General features: G+C 33.5%; 2 protein-coding genes across 6 annotated transcripts in view; both read left to right on the forward strand.

The window, feature by feature from the left end:
- The window catches only part of LOC129791126 (uncharacterized), a 7,703-nt gene extending 5,435 nt beyond the window's left edge, over positions 1-2,268 (forward strand). The window contains exons 2-3 of the mRNA XM_055829079.1: positions 1,629-1,787; positions 2,013-2,268. Of these exons, the coding sequence (XP_055685054.1) occupies positions 1,629-1,787; positions 2,013-2,230 (377 nt within the window). The 3' untranslated portion in view covers positions 2,231-2,268. The remainder of the gene's footprint in view (positions 1-1,628; positions 1,788-2,012) is intronic.
- Positions 2,269-5,693: 3,425 nt separating this feature from the next.
- LOC129791127 (sodium-coupled monocarboxylate transporter 1) lies at positions 5,694-18,712 on the forward strand. Of its 5 annotated transcripts, XM_055829083.1 has the most exons (11): positions 9,996-10,094; positions 10,157-10,254; positions 12,615-12,773; positions 12,853-12,996; positions 13,053-13,278; positions 13,374-13,425; positions 13,528-13,595; positions 13,784-13,938; positions 14,012-14,152; positions 16,731-17,679; positions 17,739-18,712. In XM_055829083.1, exons 3-11 carry the CDS (start codon positions 12,658-12,660, stop codon positions 17,775-17,777), a joined length of 1,890 nt encoding a protein of 629 aa, XP_055685058.1. In that variant the 5' UTR covers positions 9,996-10,094; positions 10,157-10,254; positions 12,615-12,657; the 3' UTR covers positions 17,778-18,712. The 5 variants fall into 5 exon arrangements, with proteins under 5 accessions (XP_055685057.1, XP_055685060.1, XP_055685056.1 ...); XM_055829082.1 differs by lacking the exons at positions 9,996-10,094; positions 10,157-10,254 and adding an exon at positions 5,694-5,819; XM_055829085.1 differs by lacking the exons at positions 9,996-10,094; positions 10,157-10,254 and adding an exon at positions 5,696-6,089.
- The last annotated feature ends 4,210 nt before the right edge of the window (positions 18,713-22,922 follow it).

The raw sequence follows: 22,922 nt of genomic DNA on the forward strand, positions 1-22,922 counted from the left end.
CCCCATTTAATGAAAAAAAAAAATTGACGATTTTTCGCCCAAAATCTTAATATTACCAACCTCAAGAGCCACAATATGAGTATTAGCAGATTTCAAGTTAGGAATTTATTATTTTTATTTAGAATCAAATCCCATTGGCATAACAATATAAAAGAAGGTTAAGGATGTTTGTACAAATATTTTAAATACAATTTGAGTCGTGATTTAGTGGGGGGAGGGGGGGTATAACAGGTAAAAGACAAAAATCGCGCATAGCTTCACAAAAATTGACATTACAGGAGAACCCCTTGATGGATTTGAGTGAAATTTTTTTTAAAAGTTAGATGATAATATCTACTATTAATTCTGATGAAATTTGAGCCAGGTGTAACTTATAAAAAAATCTGGGAAGCGAATGAAGTTAGGGTACACTTTTTGTAACATAAGGGGGTCACATAAAAAAACATTAAAAAAGAACCACGTGACGGATCGGGATGAAATTTTTTTTTAAAGTTAGAGGGCATTATTAGCTACCATTTGAATCCGAGTTTGTCCAAATCGGTCAACCCTAAGCTGAGATATAGTCAAAAGTGTATTTTTTCACTATAGTTCAATAGAATGACTGTTACAACCGAACCGCTTGACCGATTTTCAAAAATTTAGCAGATCTGGAAAGGGAATTAAATTACCTTTCCAACGACTATCTATTCATCAAAATCGGTGCACTAGCGGCCGAGATGCAAGAGGTCAAAGTCAAAATTTATGAAATCGTGAAAAATAAGCTTTTTCCTAGCTTTACCAAAATGGCTGCCAATAAATAACGGGTTAACCGATTTTCAAAAATTTGCCAGTTTTGGAAAGGTGAGAAATGTACCTTTCCAAAACTAATAAATTTTTGAAAATCGGTTGACCACAGCCGGAGATATAGCCACTTGAAATTTGCCTTCAAAAATACCCCATTTTTCCTTGCCCGGAAACTTTTTTAGGGTAGTGTATGTACATAAAGTTATATGGAAGATGTTGAATTTCAATATGAGTTCTTTGGCATTTCGTGCTGCGTTTCACCCAAAAAACTTGTCCACGAGCGTCATTACGTCGTAAATGTGAATTTCCGAGATTTTACGTTTTTTTTTCTCTTCTTTTCCTTATTTATTGATTCAAAATATAATATGGGAGAAACGTAAAATTTTGCTCTACTTTGGCCTTAACCTTATGACAAATAGAGAGCATATATTTTATTAAGTTCCTAAAAAAAGCATATCAGTCAAAATTTGAACTCTCACGCTATCACGAAAATGTGAATCAGTGTCAATAAATATGAGACAAAAACAATTAATCAAAAAGAGGTGATAGAATATTGCTTTCAATCAATTTTTGATTATTCAATAAGCGAAAAAAATGTCACGCAATAATTGAATGATGTCATATAAAGTTCAAGAATAGGCTCATAAATAAAATGCAGAGTAAACACTTCACCATTTAAATATTGCGCCAAATAAAATGCTTCGTCTGAGATTCATTTATCATGTCTGTGATAATTGGAAAATTATATATTGTATAAATAATATTTAGTATGTTGCTAAAAAGTTTACAGAAAAAGCGTACAATAAGATCAAGCAAAGATTTTAAATAAATATTTTTTTTTACAGACGTTTCTGCAATAAAATGCTATCAGTGCAACTCAGCCATTGACGTGGGATGTGATCTTATTGATGGTAATGAACCTGAGAAATTTGCACATTTCTACAAAGAATGCGAAGGGAATTACGAAGGACAAACGCCCTTTTGCCGCAAAATTGAATACGAATGTAAGTTTTAGGGATCGGTACAAGTAAGGAAATTTTGAATCTTAGATTTGAGTAAATTTTTAGTAAATTCTTATTCAAAAAAAAAAAAAATTATACATACCTAAAATCTGAAAAAGCGGGTGAATATCTTTCAAACATTTTAAGAATGAGAATGTAAAACAAAATTTTTTAATGCAAACTGTAGCCATGAAACAAAAAATATCTATATATATTTTTTTCATACAGTACTGGACCGTGAGGTAGAAGAGCAACGACTCATAAGGATTTGTGGCTGGATCCCATCCAATAGGAGAAAATCTTGCGTGGAATTCACGACGGACAATCACTTCCAGAAGGAGTGTGAATGCCACGACAATGGCTGCAACGCTTCAACGCGGCTGAAGATGTCCATTTTTGTTACATTGGCATCGTCCATTCTTGTATTAATACTTTCCAATGCTTAGTTAATAAATTAATCATGTTATTCAAAGTGAAACGGAAAGTGAAGTCTTACAAATAATTCCACTATCGCATTTCCTTCTTCCACAATATAAAGAAATCATTAAGATTTGGTAGGATTATCGGGCACTCATTTATGGCTTCATGAAATCATTGGGAGTTTCCTTAGTAATGCGGATATTTTCAATTGTAAATTTATTATTATTTATTCCTTAGATTTCTTCAACGGGGTTTGAAAGAAAATATTTGAATTATATTTTGCAAGTGAATATGCATCATTTGCAATAAAAATTCATATTTTATTTTCCGGAATTATGAAATAATCAGGTTATACGAAATCATTTTAGTTTTCTTTTAGCTGTGATTAGTTTTCTGTGTGTATGTACACATACATGGCATATTATTAGGTTAATTATAAGGTATATTGATTTCAATATTATCTGTTTCAGTAAAACATCTTTTAAGAGCTTTTTAAGTTGTTTATTTCTCGATTTTTTTAGAAAGAGCGTTGAAGCTTTTAAAAATATTTAAAAATATAATAATATGAAGGAAGGGATATGTTGTGTATTGGTAGATTATTATTAAAAAGACGAAAATTGCATACAAAAAATATTTTCATTTGCTTGTGAATTTTTCTAAAAATGCGTGAGATAAATTTTATGTAATTTCCGGATTATCTGTTATATTCATATATTTTCGATATTTTCACGGAATTTTCTTGGAAATTTTATTTACTAGTGTTTTATGTTGACATTGTGGCAGGAAAAACATGCTATTAGGTTTAAATAAAGTCAATTCATTTTATTGAATAAATATTTTGATTGACTTTATATTTTTCTTCTACAAATATTTAACAATGTATGCTTAGTAACAATTCTTTTACAACTAATAGTTTCATCGACTTCCAAAGTTCTCTTTTGCCATCTCCATTGGGAAATTGAACAGATCCTCAAGTGGAAAAATACTGTAAGTGAAAGGCAATAAATAAGTGAGAAAATATCCAGCGGGAGAGGCGAGAAAAGCACCATCAAATGAGTAATGGTTGTGGAACGTTAATTGGTAGGAATCACAATATTGAGACACACTGTAAGACTTTTGATTTACAATTTCCCAAACAATATTATGGAGGTGAAATTATGGTTCTACAGAGGCAATTATGACCGCCAATCACAAATGTGTATCATCAATTAGAGGAATTTTTGCTTTTATCAGGACATTCTTCGTGTACGATTGGCGTGTGGGATATTTTTCGAGTACTCCACCACACTGATTACGTGCCAGAGCACTTCTTTTACGGCACCGAAACCTCTGTGTGCTTAAATGGGGAAATTCAAGGCCTCATGGAAAAAACAGTGCGAGGAAGACGAAAAAAATGTTAATGCTCTTGTTTGCTTTCGACACTCTAGTAGACTAGATGAGGAGGCAAGACGATGACGGGGAATTTGAGGAAAAACTACTGAAAGCTTTTAAAAGCTTTTCTACTCCCCTCTTCTCACGAATTTCTTCAAAATTAAATTTTCAATCAAATTTCCTCTTTTTTTCCCCACGCTAAATGTGTGTCAGATCCTGAAAATGAGAACGATGAGGATGTGAAGGACTAGATGAGAAAAAAGAAACTATATAATAATCTAAAAACGTTTTTTTTGTAGACAAATTTTTTCCCTCCAAAATGCACCATATGTGCCAATTCTGCATACTTCTTGGCAACTAGGCCCATTTGAAATTGGTCGTTAAATACATCGAGCAGCAAAAAATGACTTAACACACTCATTTTCACAATTTTTCCACCCATGAAAAGTATCACGAAACACGCATTTATCTCCAGGAAATATGAAAGATTTTATTATCCCAATTACAAAGGGGCAAAGTAAGAAAATACATTTTGACTGCGGAATTATTGATTTTTCCAAGCCCAAAAGAAAAGCACGGAATCACTCTTTTTTCTTCCTTTTTCACAGCATGAATTGAGATGATAGTAAGTTGGTTTTATATCGTAAACAATCTGGCGACTCTCTGTCTTCTCCCCCTCGAGGCCAATAATCTCTCCCACAAGTATTGACTAAAAAGGGCTCAAACGTGAAATCATAGACAGGCTTTTTGTGGAAAAAGGCACCAAATTGAAGAAATCTCTCCATTTTCCAGAAAGGATTGTAATTCTCAAGCAGTGCTAAAATAAAATCCACATAATTTATTAGAGTTTGTGTTTTTGTGCCACCACAACGATGGTCTCTGGCAGCCGGAAAATGAAATTTTCTCGTCACGCAAACTTTCAGACATTTCACAGAGTCACTTTCGACGGTATTTGGTGTTTTCCTTCCATTATATGCAACTTGATTTCCTAATGTTCTATTTCTAAGGATGTCCTCTGAGGTTTTTCTTTATGCTCTGCAAGTCTATTTTCAAGTAATTTCAATTGATTTTTCACGAAAAGTTGGTTTATGCTTTTTGTGTAAGGGATTCAGAGTTTATTTGTCAGTTAGGCTACGCTTATGAGAACACAGTTTTGATGTATTGCCTCACAAAATAGCTGTCAGAACCACAGAATTATATATTTTTCTAAAATTAAAATTAATTGTAGGCATAGGTACCTACTGAATTTATGAAAATAAAAAGAATTTGAGTTTTTGCACTAGACGCTTTAGATTTATATTATTTCCCTGAATATGTAATGTTTTTTTCTAATTAAAAATCTAAATGTCTTAATTTACCAGAAGAAAATCAAATTGAATTCAAATATTTTCCCGGAAAATTCACTGCCATGCCTATTTTTTTCATACAATTTAGTCATGCGCATTAAAGGTTTTATTGTTTTTATTTTCTAATTTACGCATGAATAAAATTAGGAGTTTTGTTTCAAACAGTTTTACGTTGAAGACTCAGGAAGAGCAATAAAATAATCTTTCTTTGGTTCGTTATTAGTTGGTGTTCCACTTCGTGGCCAACACCAAGTATTTTCTAAAGTATCCTGAAATGTTCCAAAGAACTTTTTAATTGCTCTAAAATATATTTTTTTTAATTTTGTAATAGAAAATTCGAAACAAAAGCTCTTACTTATTATTTTCGCATGAAATATTTACTTCATCAAAAAAAAAGAAAATAATAAATATTTTATTTATTAACTAAATTTTTCTAAATAACTTTCATCATTATAAACTTCTAAAAATTAAAACTGTTCAAGACAATGAAAGCTTCAGTTAAATTGTTTTAGGGCCAAAAAGGACATTTATGTAAATCTAAATAAAAAAAAATATTACTCTCAAATCTTTGCTCTTTCAACTCTATGCTGTATCCGGAAAGCTCGCAATGCGCGAGCTTTACCGAAAGCTCGTGAAAATTTCTCATCTCGCTCCCACATCACGTTCAGCAGGTTGATAAGACATCGATATGGAGAGAAAGTGACCGAAAGAGTGAAAGAGAGAATGGGTAATGCTTTAATAGTATTTCCATATGATTTTGACAAACATGTTTTTAGTACAGTTTGTGCAGCGTTACGAGGAACTCGCGTGCTTCTCCGCAGACAATGCTTAATTTCTTTAAAAAATCTCTCATAGCTTTTTAATTGCTTCGAGTTTTGTGGTGTTTTTCATACTGAATGTGAGTAAGAAGCTCGAGAGCTTTAATTTGTAGAGAATTTTCAAAAGGAGGCAATAAGACATTGATTGTGATCATCTCGCGGTATCAATGAGGAAAGTCTCAAGTGGCATAAAATTTTTTTCTTACCACTAGGCTATAAAAGCGATAAAATGAACATATTTTGGTGGTATGATACGTTCATTTGGGAGTTTTTGGGGTGGGGAGAGTTGTACATTGACCTATTTTGTGTTAAAAAAATGTGCCGGATCATTTTTCCGCGCTTTGCAGGGAGTAAGAAAAAAATTAAATGAATTAACAACCTCAATACTTTCACGCGCAATAGCTATCCACAACCTCAATTGATGCTTGTTTTTATGTAATCCGTATCGAATACATTTGAATTGTCAATAAGAGTATTTCAAAGTCCAGTGTTCGTTCATGAAAGAAATATTCGCTTCTCAAGAGCGCGATATTTCTTAATTACGAATAATTCGCTGATGTGAGATTATCGCGCTTTTATCAGTGAAGGAGTCAGACGATTTTGTGGGGTAAAAGGTTGAACGTACCACTCTTCGTCATCCTAAAGTCCATATACATCCATTGTAGGTACCTATGTACGACTACATAGCTACATAACACACATAAGAACATATATAGCTTAACTGACTATATATAACGTGAACATTCCCTTACATTTGTACAACACAGCGGAAAATATCACCTGTTCGACGTTTCTTATCAATTAGTAGCGTGTTAGCTATTTTATTCTCTTATCTGTGACAAAACATTGAACAATAGTGAAGAAGAGGTTGCACAAAAAGGCTATCAAATGTCTATGGATATAGGAAATATTTAGGGTTTTTCCTTAAACCATTACAAGTACATTTAGTGAGGTGTTTATAAAGTCAATTAAATAAAAATAGTTCCGAGAAATAAAGATTAACGACAGTTTAAAAACAAAGAGATTAACTTATAATTTTTTTCTGAATTACCAAGAATATAACCATAAAAAAATCATAAAACTTCCTTTATTGCCTTTTGTCGTCATATCTGCAGTGATACTGCATTTAAAATGGATTTTAAATTATTTTACTAGTTAATTTAAAAGATAAATTGATTTTTTTTAATATTTGATATGTTTAATTAACTTTCAGTTTCATTAAATTTACTAGCATTAGACCAAACTTCTTACTTTTAATTTTTGGTTATTTAACTTATAACCGTTTAAATTTACTTATAACCGGTATAAAGAAAGAAATGAAAAAGAGAATCAAGAAGAAATGATTTAGGAAAGCAAAAGTTTTAAAATTATTATGGCAGCACGTAACAAAAACATAATTAGGTCAGGGTTATTTGATTAATACTCTAAGTAGGATTAGTAAATAGCTTTCACTACTTCCTTCAAATTAGCTTCATAGTTTAAATTCTGAATCTGAATTCTTGAGATTTCTACGATATGTCTAACGTAGGTGTATATAGTAGACAAATAAAGATTCTAACATTGTAACTAGTAATAAAAAATGAATCTGAATATAACAATAAACTGAAAATAGAAAAATGCAAATAGAATGTTTGTTATGTAAGAAGTTGCGGAAAAAAAAACTTGTTAAACTACTTCTGTGAATATTCTAACATGCCTAATTAAGTCTTACTTAGGAATTTATGCCTTTTGGAAAATTATCGTCTTTAATTAAAAAACAATTATTTGGAAAAGTGTTACTTGACATTTTTGGCCATTTCGGCTTTGACTTTGACCGTCTTTTTATGCAATAATGTAGCATTGTATAACTTTTTTTACCACAAAGTCTGGAACTTTTGTGGCTTTTTCTTCAAAAGATCAACATTCCACATTACGACCACACACACAGATGATAGAAATTCTTGCCAATTTACAGTGTGTTTAACATTTCATAGAGGGAGTTCTCAAACATGCTTGAATAAATAAATGATGAACAAATAGGTATTCAAGGAAAAGCGTGTAAATTAATGGGGATTGCGGCTGAGAATCAGTCTTATGATTGAGCTCATAGCTCCATTCAGTACAATAGGCTCATACAGTACAAAAGACTTGTGATAAAATGAAAGAAAAAAAAGCTTTCAATCATAAAATTGCTAATCTCACAATCAGAGAGATGGGAGCTTGATGTATATTTGAACGGCGGAATTATTTTATCATTTGTGACGTTGCATTATTTACATAAATATACAAGAATTAATAATGTATTAAACCGTTGAATTTATGAATTCATAAATTACTTTTAAATCTAATATTGGGCCTTATTCAGCGACCAAGAAACCCTTGAAATCTTTGAATTTTGTACTGAAATTTCAAGATTTCAAGCGAATTTCAAGGGTTTCTTGGTCGCTGAATAAGGCCCATTATCAGTTTTTTAATGAATTTATTTTCTATTTTATTTACGCCTGATGAAGTGGATAAGAGTCCTTGAAATGTCATAGAGAATTAAATAAGGAGATCGAAGAAACCTATAATTTTTTTAGAGCAAAATTCAATTTTGCAAAGTTAGCAAAACTAAATATTTCCCTTAAGAAACTCTTAAGGTTTAAAAAAAGGGTAAAATTATGTCTTAGTAAATTTATTGTTCTCAAATTCAAATAAAGTTCATTAAAGGACACCACAGATTGTAGGAGGACACATGTTAACCGAATAAATAGCAAGAAAACATTTACGTGACAATGAAAGAGGGATCATTGGTCGTTATAGTTTTGTTTTAATCATTCTGTATTGGTATCAGATCCTGACTGATCTATTATTCCATTCGGACACAGGTCATTCATATATGCGGCTCGATCATGTATACTGGGGAGGTATTTCGCATAACACAAGTACCAAACAATTACCATTACATGAACACAGTGACCTAGCACCCTAACACATGATCGGCATGTGCAGTATGCTTGAATTACTGAATTAGCATCTTTTCGAGCTTTATCGAACAGCACAAAGATTACAGGAGTTTTTTGGCTGTAGAATCGTGACTTTACCTGTCCATTTCGGCTGATTCATAGTCCATTTCAATTGCTTGTTTCAGCACTTAAAATCGATGGATACTGTGCTGTTTAATAAAAAGACCACTTAGATTTTCACACTTTATTCCTCCTCCCAATCTTCACACTTGACATCCCCCATCTGGCACATCTTCCCCGAATCACGCCGAACACCTTCGGGTCAATCTCCACAGGGTGCATCACCACAGATACCATCCCTAGATATTTTTTAGCCATATTATAAACAGTTTGATTTTTAGGTTAACGGTTTTAATTACCCATCGTATCATTGCGTAAAGACGACTTTGCCTAACATGAATCATCGTTAGCTGACTGTCATTTTTATCCAGGTAACTTGCCGTGCATAGATTGGTCAAGATAACATGGACCGATTTTATAGGTTTAGCCTATAAAGTCGGTCCATCTTATCTTGACCACATTTTATAAGACGAATCTTCCATTTTCCAGACGCTGTTTAATATCTCGAAATCGCCTGTCAATCATACGATATCGTCCTTTCCTGAAAAGGCTTCAAAATCAAGATAATAAATGATAGTTTATTTAAATCCTTTTACACTTGTGTATCGGATACAGTAATTCTGTCTAGTTTCAAAACCAAGAGGTACGCATAATTAGCCTCAAAGCTTCAGCATAATTAATTCTCGGCGGAAAAATTGAAAATCTGGACTATTTATCCGTTTGTTGTGCTAGCTATCATCGGTTTGTTTAGACTTCTCATTTTCTGTTGCGACCATGTCTTCTTTTGAAAAGTGTAGTTCTGGGACTTTGTCAGATACAAATATACATATGTCCCGTCCCAGACAGTATACTTAATTATTTATTCATCTCGTTTATAGGATTACAATTAGGTTAAACCAGGAAAGGCCTATTCTGAGTGATTTTGAAGATTTTTAGCCGTATGGACGTCTAGTCCGCCTTTCTACGAAATCTAGATCATTAAGTAATTGGCTATAATATAGTAAGCCCAACTGGCTCACATCTCTCCTAGAGCGATTTCAATTACATCCCCACGTTTGCTGAGAAGTTGAAATTGTCGTCTTAGCACGAGGGCAAGCACACGACAAAAATCCAACTTTTTCGGTGGGAGATGGAATAGTGATAGCGCTTGGAGAGTGTTGGTCGCTACTCAAGGGGATCTACACTGTTCCACAGAACGTTCGATCAGTCAGGCTGCAGTTGTTGCTCAAGTCGGACACGTTTCTTGGGCATCTCTCGCGATTTCTTTATCAATTTCAATTAATTTTTGGACGCATTCCTTCTTAATCAAGTGTCTGTATATCGCCGCTTACAGTCCTCAAAAAAATATCTAATTGGTTGAGTGACTCTTGAAGTTCTCTTGAAATTGAGAGTAAGGCTAAAGAGGAATTTTTCTTGGATTGGTGTGTACGATAAGATTATTGTACGGAATAGTTGGAAGTAGTGAAAGTAGGTAAAGTATCAATCGCATAATTACAAAGTATACAACACATGCGTCACATGAATCACTGAGCGTGTGCAGAGAAACCAGAAATAAACTTGAGAGGATGAAGTCAATGCATTTCACGCGTTTTTTTTACGAGTCTTGGAAGACAACATGATTTACGCGGCGTGTGTCAAAACAAGCCTAAAAAAATGTTTCTAAAAAAAAAGAAACATTTACTAAAAATAAAATACCCCACTGTTGAGATAAGGGCCCCTTATGTACGGAAGTGCAATTGGAATTTGAAAAATCTCGTGCAGTAAATCACATACAATTGACCTTGATGAGATCTTATTATGATTCTGCAGTATTTAAGAATAAGTTCTGCGGCACTTTTACTCCACTAGCAATTGATCTGACAACAGTTGCGCAACTTGAAAGTCTTCAATCATCTTCGCAGAAAATCATGGAAAATTTTTCACATTGCGCCACTAATTTGCTACAATAGAGCAAACTTTACCGCGTGAGTGGATTAGCATAGAGTTAGAATATGGGATGATTGAGCGGAATTTTTTTTATTTCGCACAGAATATTCCCTCCATGAAGTTTCTTGGCAATTTCGCATTCATTGTGTAATAAATGGGATTTGTTGTGGGCGAAATAGGCTCAATGATGGTAGAATAAGACCTTGCCATTGTGGAAGTAGCGTATAGAAGCAAGTGAAACAAATCAGTTAAGTGGCAATTTAGGAATTTCTCAAGTCATTGCCTTTGAGCATTTTAAGCTATTTTTGCACGAGAAACTCGAGGAGGGAATCTTCATTGCGTCTGCTGCGCATTTTAAACCAGCTAGCCAGCATCTTCAAGCATTCTTAATTACTTTCAGTATAGCAATAATTTGACCAAAATTGATGATGATGAATAAGAAAATTCAGTTAAATATAGATAGTTTGAGAAATAGTTTGTATGTCATAAATGTATTTGAAAATATTTAGAGAAAATCCCAATATTCTAATTACGTTAAGTCCAAATTTTTCATATTACTCACTTCAAATAAATGTGAAGATATTGGTAAGACAATTAGACAGTACTAAATGTGTGCAGTAATTGATAGAAGATCTTTATTGACTTTAATGATATTCGTATCTTTTCCTAAAGACTTTACATATGTACAATGAAACTTGCGACACAAACATAACTGGTTTAAACTTAATTGAATTACCTGGATCTAGATTTGGTATCTCATCATTCACCTTAAGAAGCAAATAAGTGAAAGAGAAGTCAAAAATTGAAAATATTGTCATTATTCTACAAATATTGAGAAATATACGAAATGTTTTCTTTTTAATTGGAAAAATATAGGTAATCATTTGTAGGTTAAATAATGTCACTTGCAGATCAAGGTTTAAACCACTGTAGATTTTTTTTTCTAATTGATTTCTTTCTCAAATGGAACAAATACATGGATTTACTGGATATTCTCTTGAATGTTTTAAATTATTATTTTTCATTTTTTTAAATACTTAAAATAGCGCCTAAAACACGAGATTTTTTTTGTCTAACAGTTTTGGAAAATAATGAAAGATGACCAATAGTTGAAATTCGAACTCTTAAATAAATTAAAAAATCTTATAAAAAATTAAAGAAAAAGTCTTGAGATTCACGGATCTAAGTTCTTTATTCTTTAAAGATTTTTATTATTCGGGTTTAATCTGCGTATGTAAGAAACGCAACATACGCGTAAACATTAATTTGTAAAAAAAAATATTAAGTGACATAAGCCTTCTGCTTAGTTAGTTATATAGCTTTTTAATTAACAAAGGAATTTGTAATAAAAATTACATACGCACCTGTAAAATTGGTTCTTTATTACCTACATTTTTATTGCTTATTTTTTATGTTTTATAATGTATAGAGATAGAGACATTAAAGTGCGATAGTACCCTTAAAATCTATGTTCTTAGTTTATATTTAATTCTTAAGTACTCTCATTGGAAAATTTCTTTAAGTTGGAAAATGTTTTTTTTTTTTTTAATTTTCTTTGAAGTGTTTTCTACAATTCTCGTTTTTATTGTTCTTTTTAAATTCAAACATGAAACTATACGGTGCGATATTGTATAAAAAGTACCTAAATAAAATAAATCTAATAATAATTAAATTCAACCAATCAGCCGATTTTTAGAGTAGAGAAGTTTTAGTTAATTGAAGAACAAATAATAAAAAATAGGGAGATTAAAAATCTTGATAATAGTGTTATTCTATTTATAAATTCTTCACTAAATTCCTTCAGTACATATTCATACAGCATTGCGTGATTCATATTAATTTGCAGTAATCTATGGGGATTAAGTCATTAATTAAATGCTGTTTTGGTTCTTTTATTCAATTTAGATTTGAAGATTACACCCACCAGTAACCACAGACCATCGTCAACATGAACGAAGACCCCCCGCAAACGGGATACTTCCATTTCCACGTTGTGGATTATTGCGTTTTTGCCGCGATGTTAATCTTATCAGCAGTTTCTGGTGCTTACTTCGGCTACTTCAGGTATGTGCTGACTTTATGTTTTGGGTTCCCTAGATTAGGTGTTCTAACGTCACGCACTTTTGTTTTTTTTTTCATGTAGAAGAAAGACGCCAGTGCAGATTATCCCACCGAGTGCGGGTACCAAGAAAACTGGAACTGATTTTGGATCATCTTCCATGAGTGAATACCTTTTAGGTTCGAGAAAACTCAAATCTTTCCCCGTGGCCATGAGTCTCATTGCAAGGTATTCATGCCTTAAAAAATTTAAGGATTTTATTTTATTTATGAATTTCTTTTCAGTTATATTTCTGGTGTGACCATTCTCGGTACTCCCTCCGAGATTTACAATTACGGTATCCAGTACTGGATGATTGTGGTACCAATCCTTACAATGGGTATTGCAGTTAGTTATGTCTATCTCCCGGTATTTATGTCCTTAAAAGTAGGATCATCGTATGAATACTTGGAGCTAAGATTTTGCTCCGCAGTACGTTCCATGGCGTCTTTTATGTTCGTCTTAGATGAGGTGAGGATAAAATCTTAAGTAAAACTATTTTTAATTTCTTGAATAACTTGAGAAGTTTTTGGGTTAATTAACTGACTAAATTTGTATATTTTCAGATATTTTTCCTACCGATTATTGTATACGTTCCTGCCCTGGCATTTAATCAAGGTAAGACTTTTTCTGCATGACATAATCATTGAGGGTACTTTTACCAATTTACAATTTAAATAAAAATAAAAATTCTTCTTACCCTTCTTTTTTTCTTTATAGTAACCGGAGTGAATTTACATTTAATCGCTGCTATTGTTTGCGTTGTTTGTGTCTTCTACACCACAATTGTAAGTTTAATTACTCAATAATCACATTTTTCTTAGAATTTTAATTCAAATTCTTGTTTATGCGGTCTTTGGAAGAATTTTCGTACAACAGAACCAAAAGAACTTTTATCCAAGACTCAGAATATTGACGAATAGGGCTTTTAGAACTCATTTGAACTTAAAAACGTTTCTTTATTCTTACTAAACAGGGTGGTATAAAGGCAGTTGTTCACACGGATGCTTGGCAAATTGTGGTGATGTTCATTTCTGTTTTTGTTGTTGCAACTCTTGGTACAATAGCTCTTGGAGGTCCTGCAGAAGTTTTCAGGAGAGCCACAGAAGGGGGGAGAATTAATTTATTCAAGTAAGTTTTATGATGTGAGATTGATGTACATACATATATAAATAGAATTTAATTTAACGCTTTATCTTATCAGTATGAGCCCATCCTTTTACGAGAGGCACACCTTCTGGGCTGTTGTCATTGGAGGATTTATGTACTGGACGTCGTTTAATTCTGTCAATCAAACAATGGTACAACGCTATATGTCACTACCAAATCTCAAAACTGCCAGAATGTAAGTAAAATAATTTAAGAACTTTTTTTTTATAATTCTTTAATCAAAAATATTTCTTTCGTGTATCAGTTGGCAAGAGTTTTCTAAAAAAAATACTTAAAGTCTAATAATTTAAATCATAAATTATGATTCACAAAGAGAAAGGAACACTAAATAATAATGTTGAAAAGAAATCGACCGTAGAATATTTTAGGAAATTGAAATAGAAGCGGATTGAAAAGTCGAGTCAATTAAAAATTCACCTTTTTAATTTACTAAATCTTAAGTTTTAAACGGAAAACAAGACAACTTCCTTAAAGAAAATATCTCGAAAAATTCCTTTAAAAAATTCCCAACTTCAACCTAAACATTTAAGTGGTTGCATTGATGCTAAAATGGTGCAAAAAGGCAGTCGAAAGTCACTTCAATTCGTAGCTTTTTCATTATTTTGTTGTTTTGAGAGTTTTTCTTTGCTTTTTCAAGAGTTTTTTTCATTTTTTCTTTGCGTTAAGGTATGTCAGAGATACGACAGCATGAAGAGTCTTTTGGTGCCAAATTGACGACCATCTTTCACGAGTTTATCTATTCCATTTTTTCCAGAAGTATTATGGGCCTTCTGGGTCCCATTTCTACGATGAAGTATCAGACCACCCGTCTACGAAGGAATGCCATTTGAATTACTTTCCGCACTTGGCAAATTTATTTCCCCCGAAGTATAAAGTTTCCGTATATACGATGTGCCGGTTAACGGCAATGGGGGAATCATGTCATCGGCAGACAGAGCCGTATTTAGCATTGAAACTTTTCCCGCCAACTCGGCATATTATGCTGCGCGCATATCTTTGCTCTTGTTGAATGTGTGCACTTTGAACTTTCTTCGTTAAAACATTTGAAAGGTTTCAGCTAAAGAGCGGGAATTCAATTTAACTCTTAAATTTTATTGCAGGTTCAAGTCTAGCTCGGGGATTTTTTTTCTTTGAGTTTTTTTTCGATTTTTTTGCAAAATGTAGAAATTTATTAACACTATACATAATTTTTTAACCCATATTTGAATATAGAAAATAGAGAAAAATATCTATTAAAAGTCAATCATAACGCGTCCAGTTATAAGAGTTGGTGTCCCACAACGTATAGAAGTTTGTTTATGCTTTGTAATACTATTTGTGAGCAGTATGTGTAGGCAAAGGTGATTTTTTTTTGTAAAATTCGGCAATTTGATGGATAAAAATGGTTATATCTCTGGTTCTATAAGACCTACAGAAATTTCTTGACTAAGGGATGGTCACGTTATTTTGGAAACTCTACAGGAACAAAATGGCCAAAATGTGAGAATTTCAAATAATTTTTTTGAGCTCAAAAATTAATTTTCAAAATTGAAAATACTAAATTCTTATCAGTATTTGGCCATTTAACGAGAGTGCAAGCCAATTTCTATTTTTTTGTTTCAAAATTGGCTTGAAAACCGCTCTCGAAAGTCCCCGAGTTTCCAAAATAACGTGACCATCCCTTAGTTATGGAAAGGTATTGAAATAAGCTATAATCTGACATATGTTTCGATACATTTCAAGGTCACCTCTAGAACACAAAATGGCGGATTTTTGTTTCACCAAAACAGTTTTTGGCATTTTTTATCCTGAAAGAATAGTTCTAGAGGTTTCTGATGTTCTAGAAAGTTGTAGAGTTTTGCAAAACCTTTAATTTGATACCAAGTTGAACAAAATCGGACAAGCAGTTCAGGAGATATGACTTTTAGAACTTTTCAAATTCAAGAATTTTTCAAACTGCGATATCTTCTAAACGGCGACATAGAATTTCTTCATTTTTGGACTGATGAAAGATATTGAATCAGGCTACAACATATCAAAATTTAAAAGATTTGCCTAATGGGGATTCGGAGATATTGCCCCTTAAAGTTAGGCAATTTTTGTTTTTGATTTTAGCGCCTCTTGCGGGTGTTTTTGGAACTTGGAATGTTCTAGGCAGTTGTAGGGCTTCTTGAAACCTTTCATTTGATACCAAGATGATCAAAATCGGTCAAGCCGTTCTCGAGTTATATCGAAAAAACACTTTTTGCTTTAAGCCGCCATATTTGCTAAACCGCTTGACCGATTTTCAAGTATGAATTGTCGATGAAAACGTCTCACTGAGCTCTACAACATACTAAAATTTCAGACCTCTAGCTGTAAGGGAAGTGGTAGACGGTAGTTCAAAATGGCGGATGGCGGCCATCTTGGATTTTGAAAATGCGAAAAAATGAAATTTTACACCCACATTTCTATAGAAAACTTCAAACCGAAAGTCTCTATCTCCTACCGTTCTTAAGTTATAAAGCAAAGTTTGGACTACCGGCCGGCAGGCCGGCCGGATCAAAAATTTTCCACCACCATTTTCGTAATGTGGGATGTCTAAAACGTGCTCATACCAAGTTTGAGCCCGATCTGAGGTGGTCGGTTTTTCCGACGATTACAATACTTGGTGTTGGCCACGAAGTGGAACACCAACTAAATTGCGTAATTAAATTCACCAAAATCTTTCAATAGTTTATTTTATCTTAAAAATTAGCAAATAAAATTAATTATTGCTCTTTCTCACCTTTTAGATCTATCGCTATGTACACTGTTGGCATTAGCGCCTTTGTCAGCGTTTGCTGCTACGCTGGTGTCCTCATCTATGCTTACTACTACAAATGTGATCCTAGTTCAGCGGGATTAATTCAAGCGGATGATCAGCTCTTCCCCAACTATGTCATGGAGACCGTTGGAGACCTTCGTGGTGTTCCTGGACTTTTCATTGCTGGTGTCTTTGGGGCTGCACTTAGTTCCTTGTCGGTCGTTCTAAATTCCACGTCGGCCGTTCTGCTTGAGGACATCCTCAAGGGGTGCTTCAAGGTACAGCCCAGTGAGAGATGTGCAGCAATCTTCGTCAAGAGCAGCATTATTCTCTTGGGCTGTGTTGCCATGGCGCTTATCTTTGTTGTGGAGCGTCTTGGGGGGATTCTCTCGGTTGCTACTTCCTTGACAGCTATTGCTGCAGCTACAACCTTTGGGGTCTTCACTTTGGGCATGCTGGTACCATGGAGCAACAATACAGGAGCTATTGCTGGTGTTATAGCTGGAGCTCTCATGTCTGGATGGGTGTCTTTGGGATCTCAGGCTGCTGTGGCAAATGGATACGTTGTACCCCATAAGTTGGATATTTCAACGGAAAATTGTCCGGCTTTCAACAGCACCGCACCTGATTATCCAGATGAATCTGATGTCTTTCCACTCTATCGCTTCTCATTTCATTGGATTAATCCCATTGGAATTATCAGTGTCCTCCTTGTGGGGAGTATTGTTTCCTTCTTCACGGGACCACGGGACCTCAAGAGCATCGATCCTGAACTAATCTCACCGGTTATCCATAGATTCCTACCTTCGGAGTGCTTCATTCACTACGGAAGCACCTCAATGGAGCGCAATCGACTCAATGAGGAAGCCAATCAGGACGATGAACGTCTTGAATTCCACGACAGAATTAGTTATAACACCAATAACACCAATTCAAAGGTGAGTCAAATGTTATTCTAAAACAAATGTTATTATTTAATATTTTACATTGTTCTTAGGCTACAACAAGCCAGGAAAACTGGGAGCAAAGTCGGTGATTGAATTCACTGTCAGTCCAGTAATTTTGCGTGCCAAATTATTAAAAGAAAAAAAGTATATAAGTAACCTCAACACCTGACGAAAAAATCCATCGATAATAATCTTAGGGATTTTCTACGGATTTTCCGCAAATTTTCGAGCGTTTTTCCACTCCAAATCTCTGGGAGAAGAGATGTGTGTGTTTGTTCGATAAGTAAAAGGTTTTGAATTTTATGTTTCATTATGATTTTCATAGCCATCACAGACTTTGGATTTCAATTGAAAGATAAATAATATTTTATTGGGACTAAGATGAAAATTACAGATGAAATAAGATTTTTTAAACTCATAAAGCTGAAAAAAAAATCACTGAATGATCAATAAAAAATTTCTGAATTTTATTTTCCAAGAGTTTAATTTTTAAATTTTAAACTACAAACCAAAATTTTAAAAGAAAATTTAAAAGAAGAGAATTAAGGATATTTTTTTTATTTTTTTACATAGCTGTGGTTCTTTCTTAAATTTAAATCTTGCGTTCATTTTTACAAAAAAAACTGGTTGAACCGGTTTTAAATTTTTTTAAAAAAATATTTTTTTGTAATATCTTAAATATAAAGAATAAATTTAATTTTTAAGGTTTTCTTAAGGCTATGAGTTCTTTATTTTATCTTCTCCTTTGAATTCTATAGAATCACAGCTAAAAGGAAATATAATGAGAAGACTCAATTTCTAATCCAAAGTCTGTTTTGCGCTTTTTCGTGGATGTATGAAGCGAGAGGGTATAAAATATTGAAAAGTTCACAATAATTTCATCAACTGTGATACCTAGAAATTGTATTGAAAAACAATTTACAAGGATTTTTTACACAAAGATTGTCGCTTTCCTCGTAAACTAGTGGTGTAGATTTATAAAGATTTTGTGTATCAATGTTTTGAATAAAGAGTTTTTACCTAATTATAGGACTTTTTTTTCGGGAGGTAAACAGAGGCGTGTTTGATGTGTTTTAACACTTGGAGGACCCAACATTTGGCACAACGCGGAGGATCAAATTGGTAATAAGTACCAGTTGATAAAATATGCTCAATAATTAATTATTTATCAGTTTATTGAACGAGGATCGAAAGTTTGACTAATCCTTTATCATCTTCAAGCATTCCTACACCGAATTACTAAATATTTAATTTAGAAAATCGTCACTGGAAAAAAATTGCGTAGAATCGATGCAAAATTGCCAATACAAACGACTTTTTTAGCTACAATTTTACATAATTTATTATTGCGCCTAAATAATCACAAACTTTGATTCTTCAAGTAACTTTTTAGTCATTTCCGGCAATAAAAATAGTCCATATTAATGATTTTCACCAATGAAAAGTGAACAAGAGTACTTTATTTGGGAAATATGGGGAAACATAACCTCAAAACCATGGCTAAAATGTATGAGATTTTGACTGGTACTTATTACCAATTTGATCCTCCACGTTGGATTCTGACTTTGACCTCAATTATCTTCCAAAGAAAAGACTTTTCTCGAGATTTTCTTTCTGCTATCTTAAAGTAATTAAAATTCCCTACACATAGATGCTAAATTCATCGAGATAAGTCTAATAGATTTTATTCTGTGACGATTTTAAGGTTTCAATTGGTACCAATTACCAGTAAAGTCCTCCGAGTGTTAATGAAGAAAATCTAAAAATATTCCATGAAGGATAGAATTTCATAGTCGAGTGGTCATCAGTTGTATATTTGCTAAAACTCCTGTCTGGCGAACTCTGGAGGTGAAAATCTCCTGAAACGGAATAATTATTTCCACTTGACGGTGAAATCTCTGAGTTAGCAACCATGTTTACCTGGCTAGCTTCTAAGCCCGTATTTTGTACCCATGAGCCCAGAGGGAGCTTCATTAGCGCTTGTACTCGGAAGCAAAATCTCTCGTAGACAGTGAACCAAGCCCTGTGGTTTGGGATGGACACCGTCAAAGGAGCCATACGCGACGAGGAGGGAACCCCATCCAGCCCCACAAGGCAAATACCTTTTCATCATCGCTTTCCACCTTCTGTAAATTATTTAATTTCTATATTTGCACACGCTGCAAAGTAGTGTAAATATTCTGCGCTCAATGGCCATCAGCTTCTGTAGTCCAGCAGCTTTTTGTGCTGGGGTACACACACACACACACACTCCCACCCCCGCACTAACCAAGGGTAGGGGTCCGAGAGAGTTTCTTTTGATTCACATGATTATGTATTTTTCCAGGAAATTTCCACGTGTGCTTCCCGGGGTTTTGCCATCAAAGTTAAAATACATATTGTATGCGAGAATTTCCCAAACGCACGGGCAATGGTCAACAACCCTTTCCCCCAAAAATGGGGTCGACAGCATTAAAAGAAAATGCGAAATTGCCGAGGGAAGCTCTACCGTGTGTGTGCGAGCGGAAAAAAGGCCCCTCCCTTTCTCACATATAAAATGAATCTTTTTCTCTTCATCCACCCATTCTTTAAACTTTCCAGTTAATTAAATATTAATTTACCACTCGTTTTTATTTTTCCATTTCACTGGTAAAACCTCTCCCGCGCACCCAACGTTATCATTATTCTTGATATGAGAGGATCCTGGGTGTTTGTGTATGTTTTAATGAAATAATTTTACCCAAATGAGCTCACCTCTTCCACAAGGACTTTTTCTGTGTCACAAAACATCGAGTTTTTCCCTCGGAATTTTCTCTTATACATATTTGTTTTTTCATTGATTTTGAGAAAAAGTGTAGAAACATCCCCAGTGGATTCTATGAAACCTTTCACGACTGACCATTTAAAAATCCTTTGAAATTGTATTCAAATGAACAAATAAATGGTTTAAAAATGAATAAATGAAAACAGAATCTGTGGGAAAGTTGGTACAAAGTGAGCAATGGGCCATATGAGGTGAGAGATATTGTTTTGTCGGTTGAATTAGTTAATTTTTAATACCTACCGTTGATTTTTTCTCTCATTTTTAGCAGAATTGAAATGAACAAGGTAACGTATTTTTGCAAAACTTCCGAACTAAAATTAATTGATGTTTTTAAAATTGTTAGTTGATTGTTATAATATTATAAAATCCAAAAAAAATTAAAGCTTTTGTGAAAAGTTAAATTTTAAAATATATACCTAATAATAAAGAAGAGTTTACTACTCAATAGTTAAATATCAATTATGTCATTAATTACAACAAATTTAACAATTAAATGAAAATTAATTATTTAGGAGTGTATATAGTTTAGAAACGTATATTGATGGAAAATTTGCTGCAGCAACAATCTTGCCATAGAGCTTCATCATTTGCTTTGAGGAGTTTCTATAGACAAAAGCTCATTCGTATATGACTTTTAAGTGCAAAACCCTATTTTGCTAAATTAGTTCCTCCATAATGTAGGAAGACTTTGTTGCAACATTTTCCCATTAATAATTTAAAGACACGTGGAAAAGTGCGTCCCACACAAATTGTGATCCGCTCAAAATTTTACCATGAATGCAATTTTGGCATAAATGACAAAATTTGCATATTATAGAAGAAGTTTCGCATCATTTTCATCATTTCTCCGTCATTATATTGTGTGTGTTGAATAGAAGAGACAGTCTCCCTTTTCAGTTAAGGTGAATCCATCATTTTGTGCTTGTAGAATCCCATCTTTGTAGTGCTAAATGCAAGACTTTGGCAGAATGGGGCGAAGCTCTATAAAAGTTCCCGCGCAGGTAGAGGGAAGAAAGTAAGCGGGGGGAATGTAATGGAATAATTTTATCTGCACAATTTGCGCCATTGAAAGGGATAACGTTGCGAGATCTTTCTCGTGTGTCGCACAATCAAAATTAATCGAGCAAAATGGGGGTAAAATTATAATCCCACATAATCACATTAAATTTAGTTTGTTCTGTGCCAGGTGAGTTTTTGATTATATACGAGAGCATAGGGAGAGAAGCCTGTGAGCTCAAGGGGTGATTCAATTATATATGAAAAACTGTATGAGACCGAGGTAATGTATGTATTTTCCTTTTATAATTTAATTTTTACAAAGAATTTTTTTTAATTCTCATGTATTTTTGGTTTTGGATTTTCCTTGTTCAGATATTAATTACATGTGGCTCCATCTGTCTGTTTATTTCATAAAACATAGCGCCATCTATCGGTAGAAACTAAATTGTGATTAAAACCAGAAAAAATAACTTTAAAATGAAAATTTTAGAAAAATGAATAAATTGTGCTATCTATAAAAATATATTACCTGACCCTTTTGAAATACCTACAACTACCCCTTCAATAGGGTACAGATAATTCACTAAAAATGGCAGATAATTTGTGGAAAATTCGAGGCACCACGTGGGTTTTCCAGTATTAACCGCCAGGAGGAATTACATTAGAATCAGTAGAATATTCCCACCACAATAGTGAATTTCTGTGGTGCAAAATTAATGCTTCCTCCCCAATGAGTATATGTATTCATCGTTTTCCATAAGATATGCCCACAATTCATCGTGAAAGACCTCCCCCGCCAAAAAAAGCCACCTCGCGCACAAAAGGAGTTCATTCTTTTGCAATTCTCTCATAAAAATTCACTCATAAAATTCACGAAAAGGGAGTCAATTGTGAGTAAACTCACGGGGCAAACCCTCCATGTAAAAGAAAGTTTCATTGTTACTTTCTTGGTTACAATTGTGGCAAAATGTAATTTATTGTCCTGAAATTGTTGCTCGGTCCTGGGTACCCAGGAATTTAAATCTTCTGTGTTTCCATTGAATATTTTTTTTTGCGGAAGTCTTTGTCTCTCCGATGGTTTTTTGTTACATTTGGCATGTTTTCGGGGTGTTTTAGAGTACAAATCTAACCCCATTATTGTCCCCATGGTGGATAAAACATTAAAATTAATTGCCGTTTTATACAGTTTTACAGAAGATGTTTAACATTTTTATGTTTCGGTGTATTAAAGTATTTTTATTTCTGTATTTTATGGTGATTCTGGTAATTCTTTGTGTAATAGAACCTGTACAGACTTTATAAATATCAAAGGGTTGGTATTATTCGTTTTGTTGTAATAAAGAAAGTTTATTCGTTTAAATTATTGGAAGATGCTAGTTGCACGCGAGAGAATCATGAAAATATTCAAGAAAAATCAAACTAATTTTCCATT

Source organism: Lutzomyia longipalpis, chromosome 2 (assembly GCF_024334085.1).
Source record: "Lutzomyia longipalpis isolate SR_M1_2022 chromosome 2, ASM2433408v1".
NCBI lineage: Eukaryota > Metazoa > Arthropoda > Insecta > Diptera > Psychodidae > Lutzomyia > Lutzomyia longipalpis.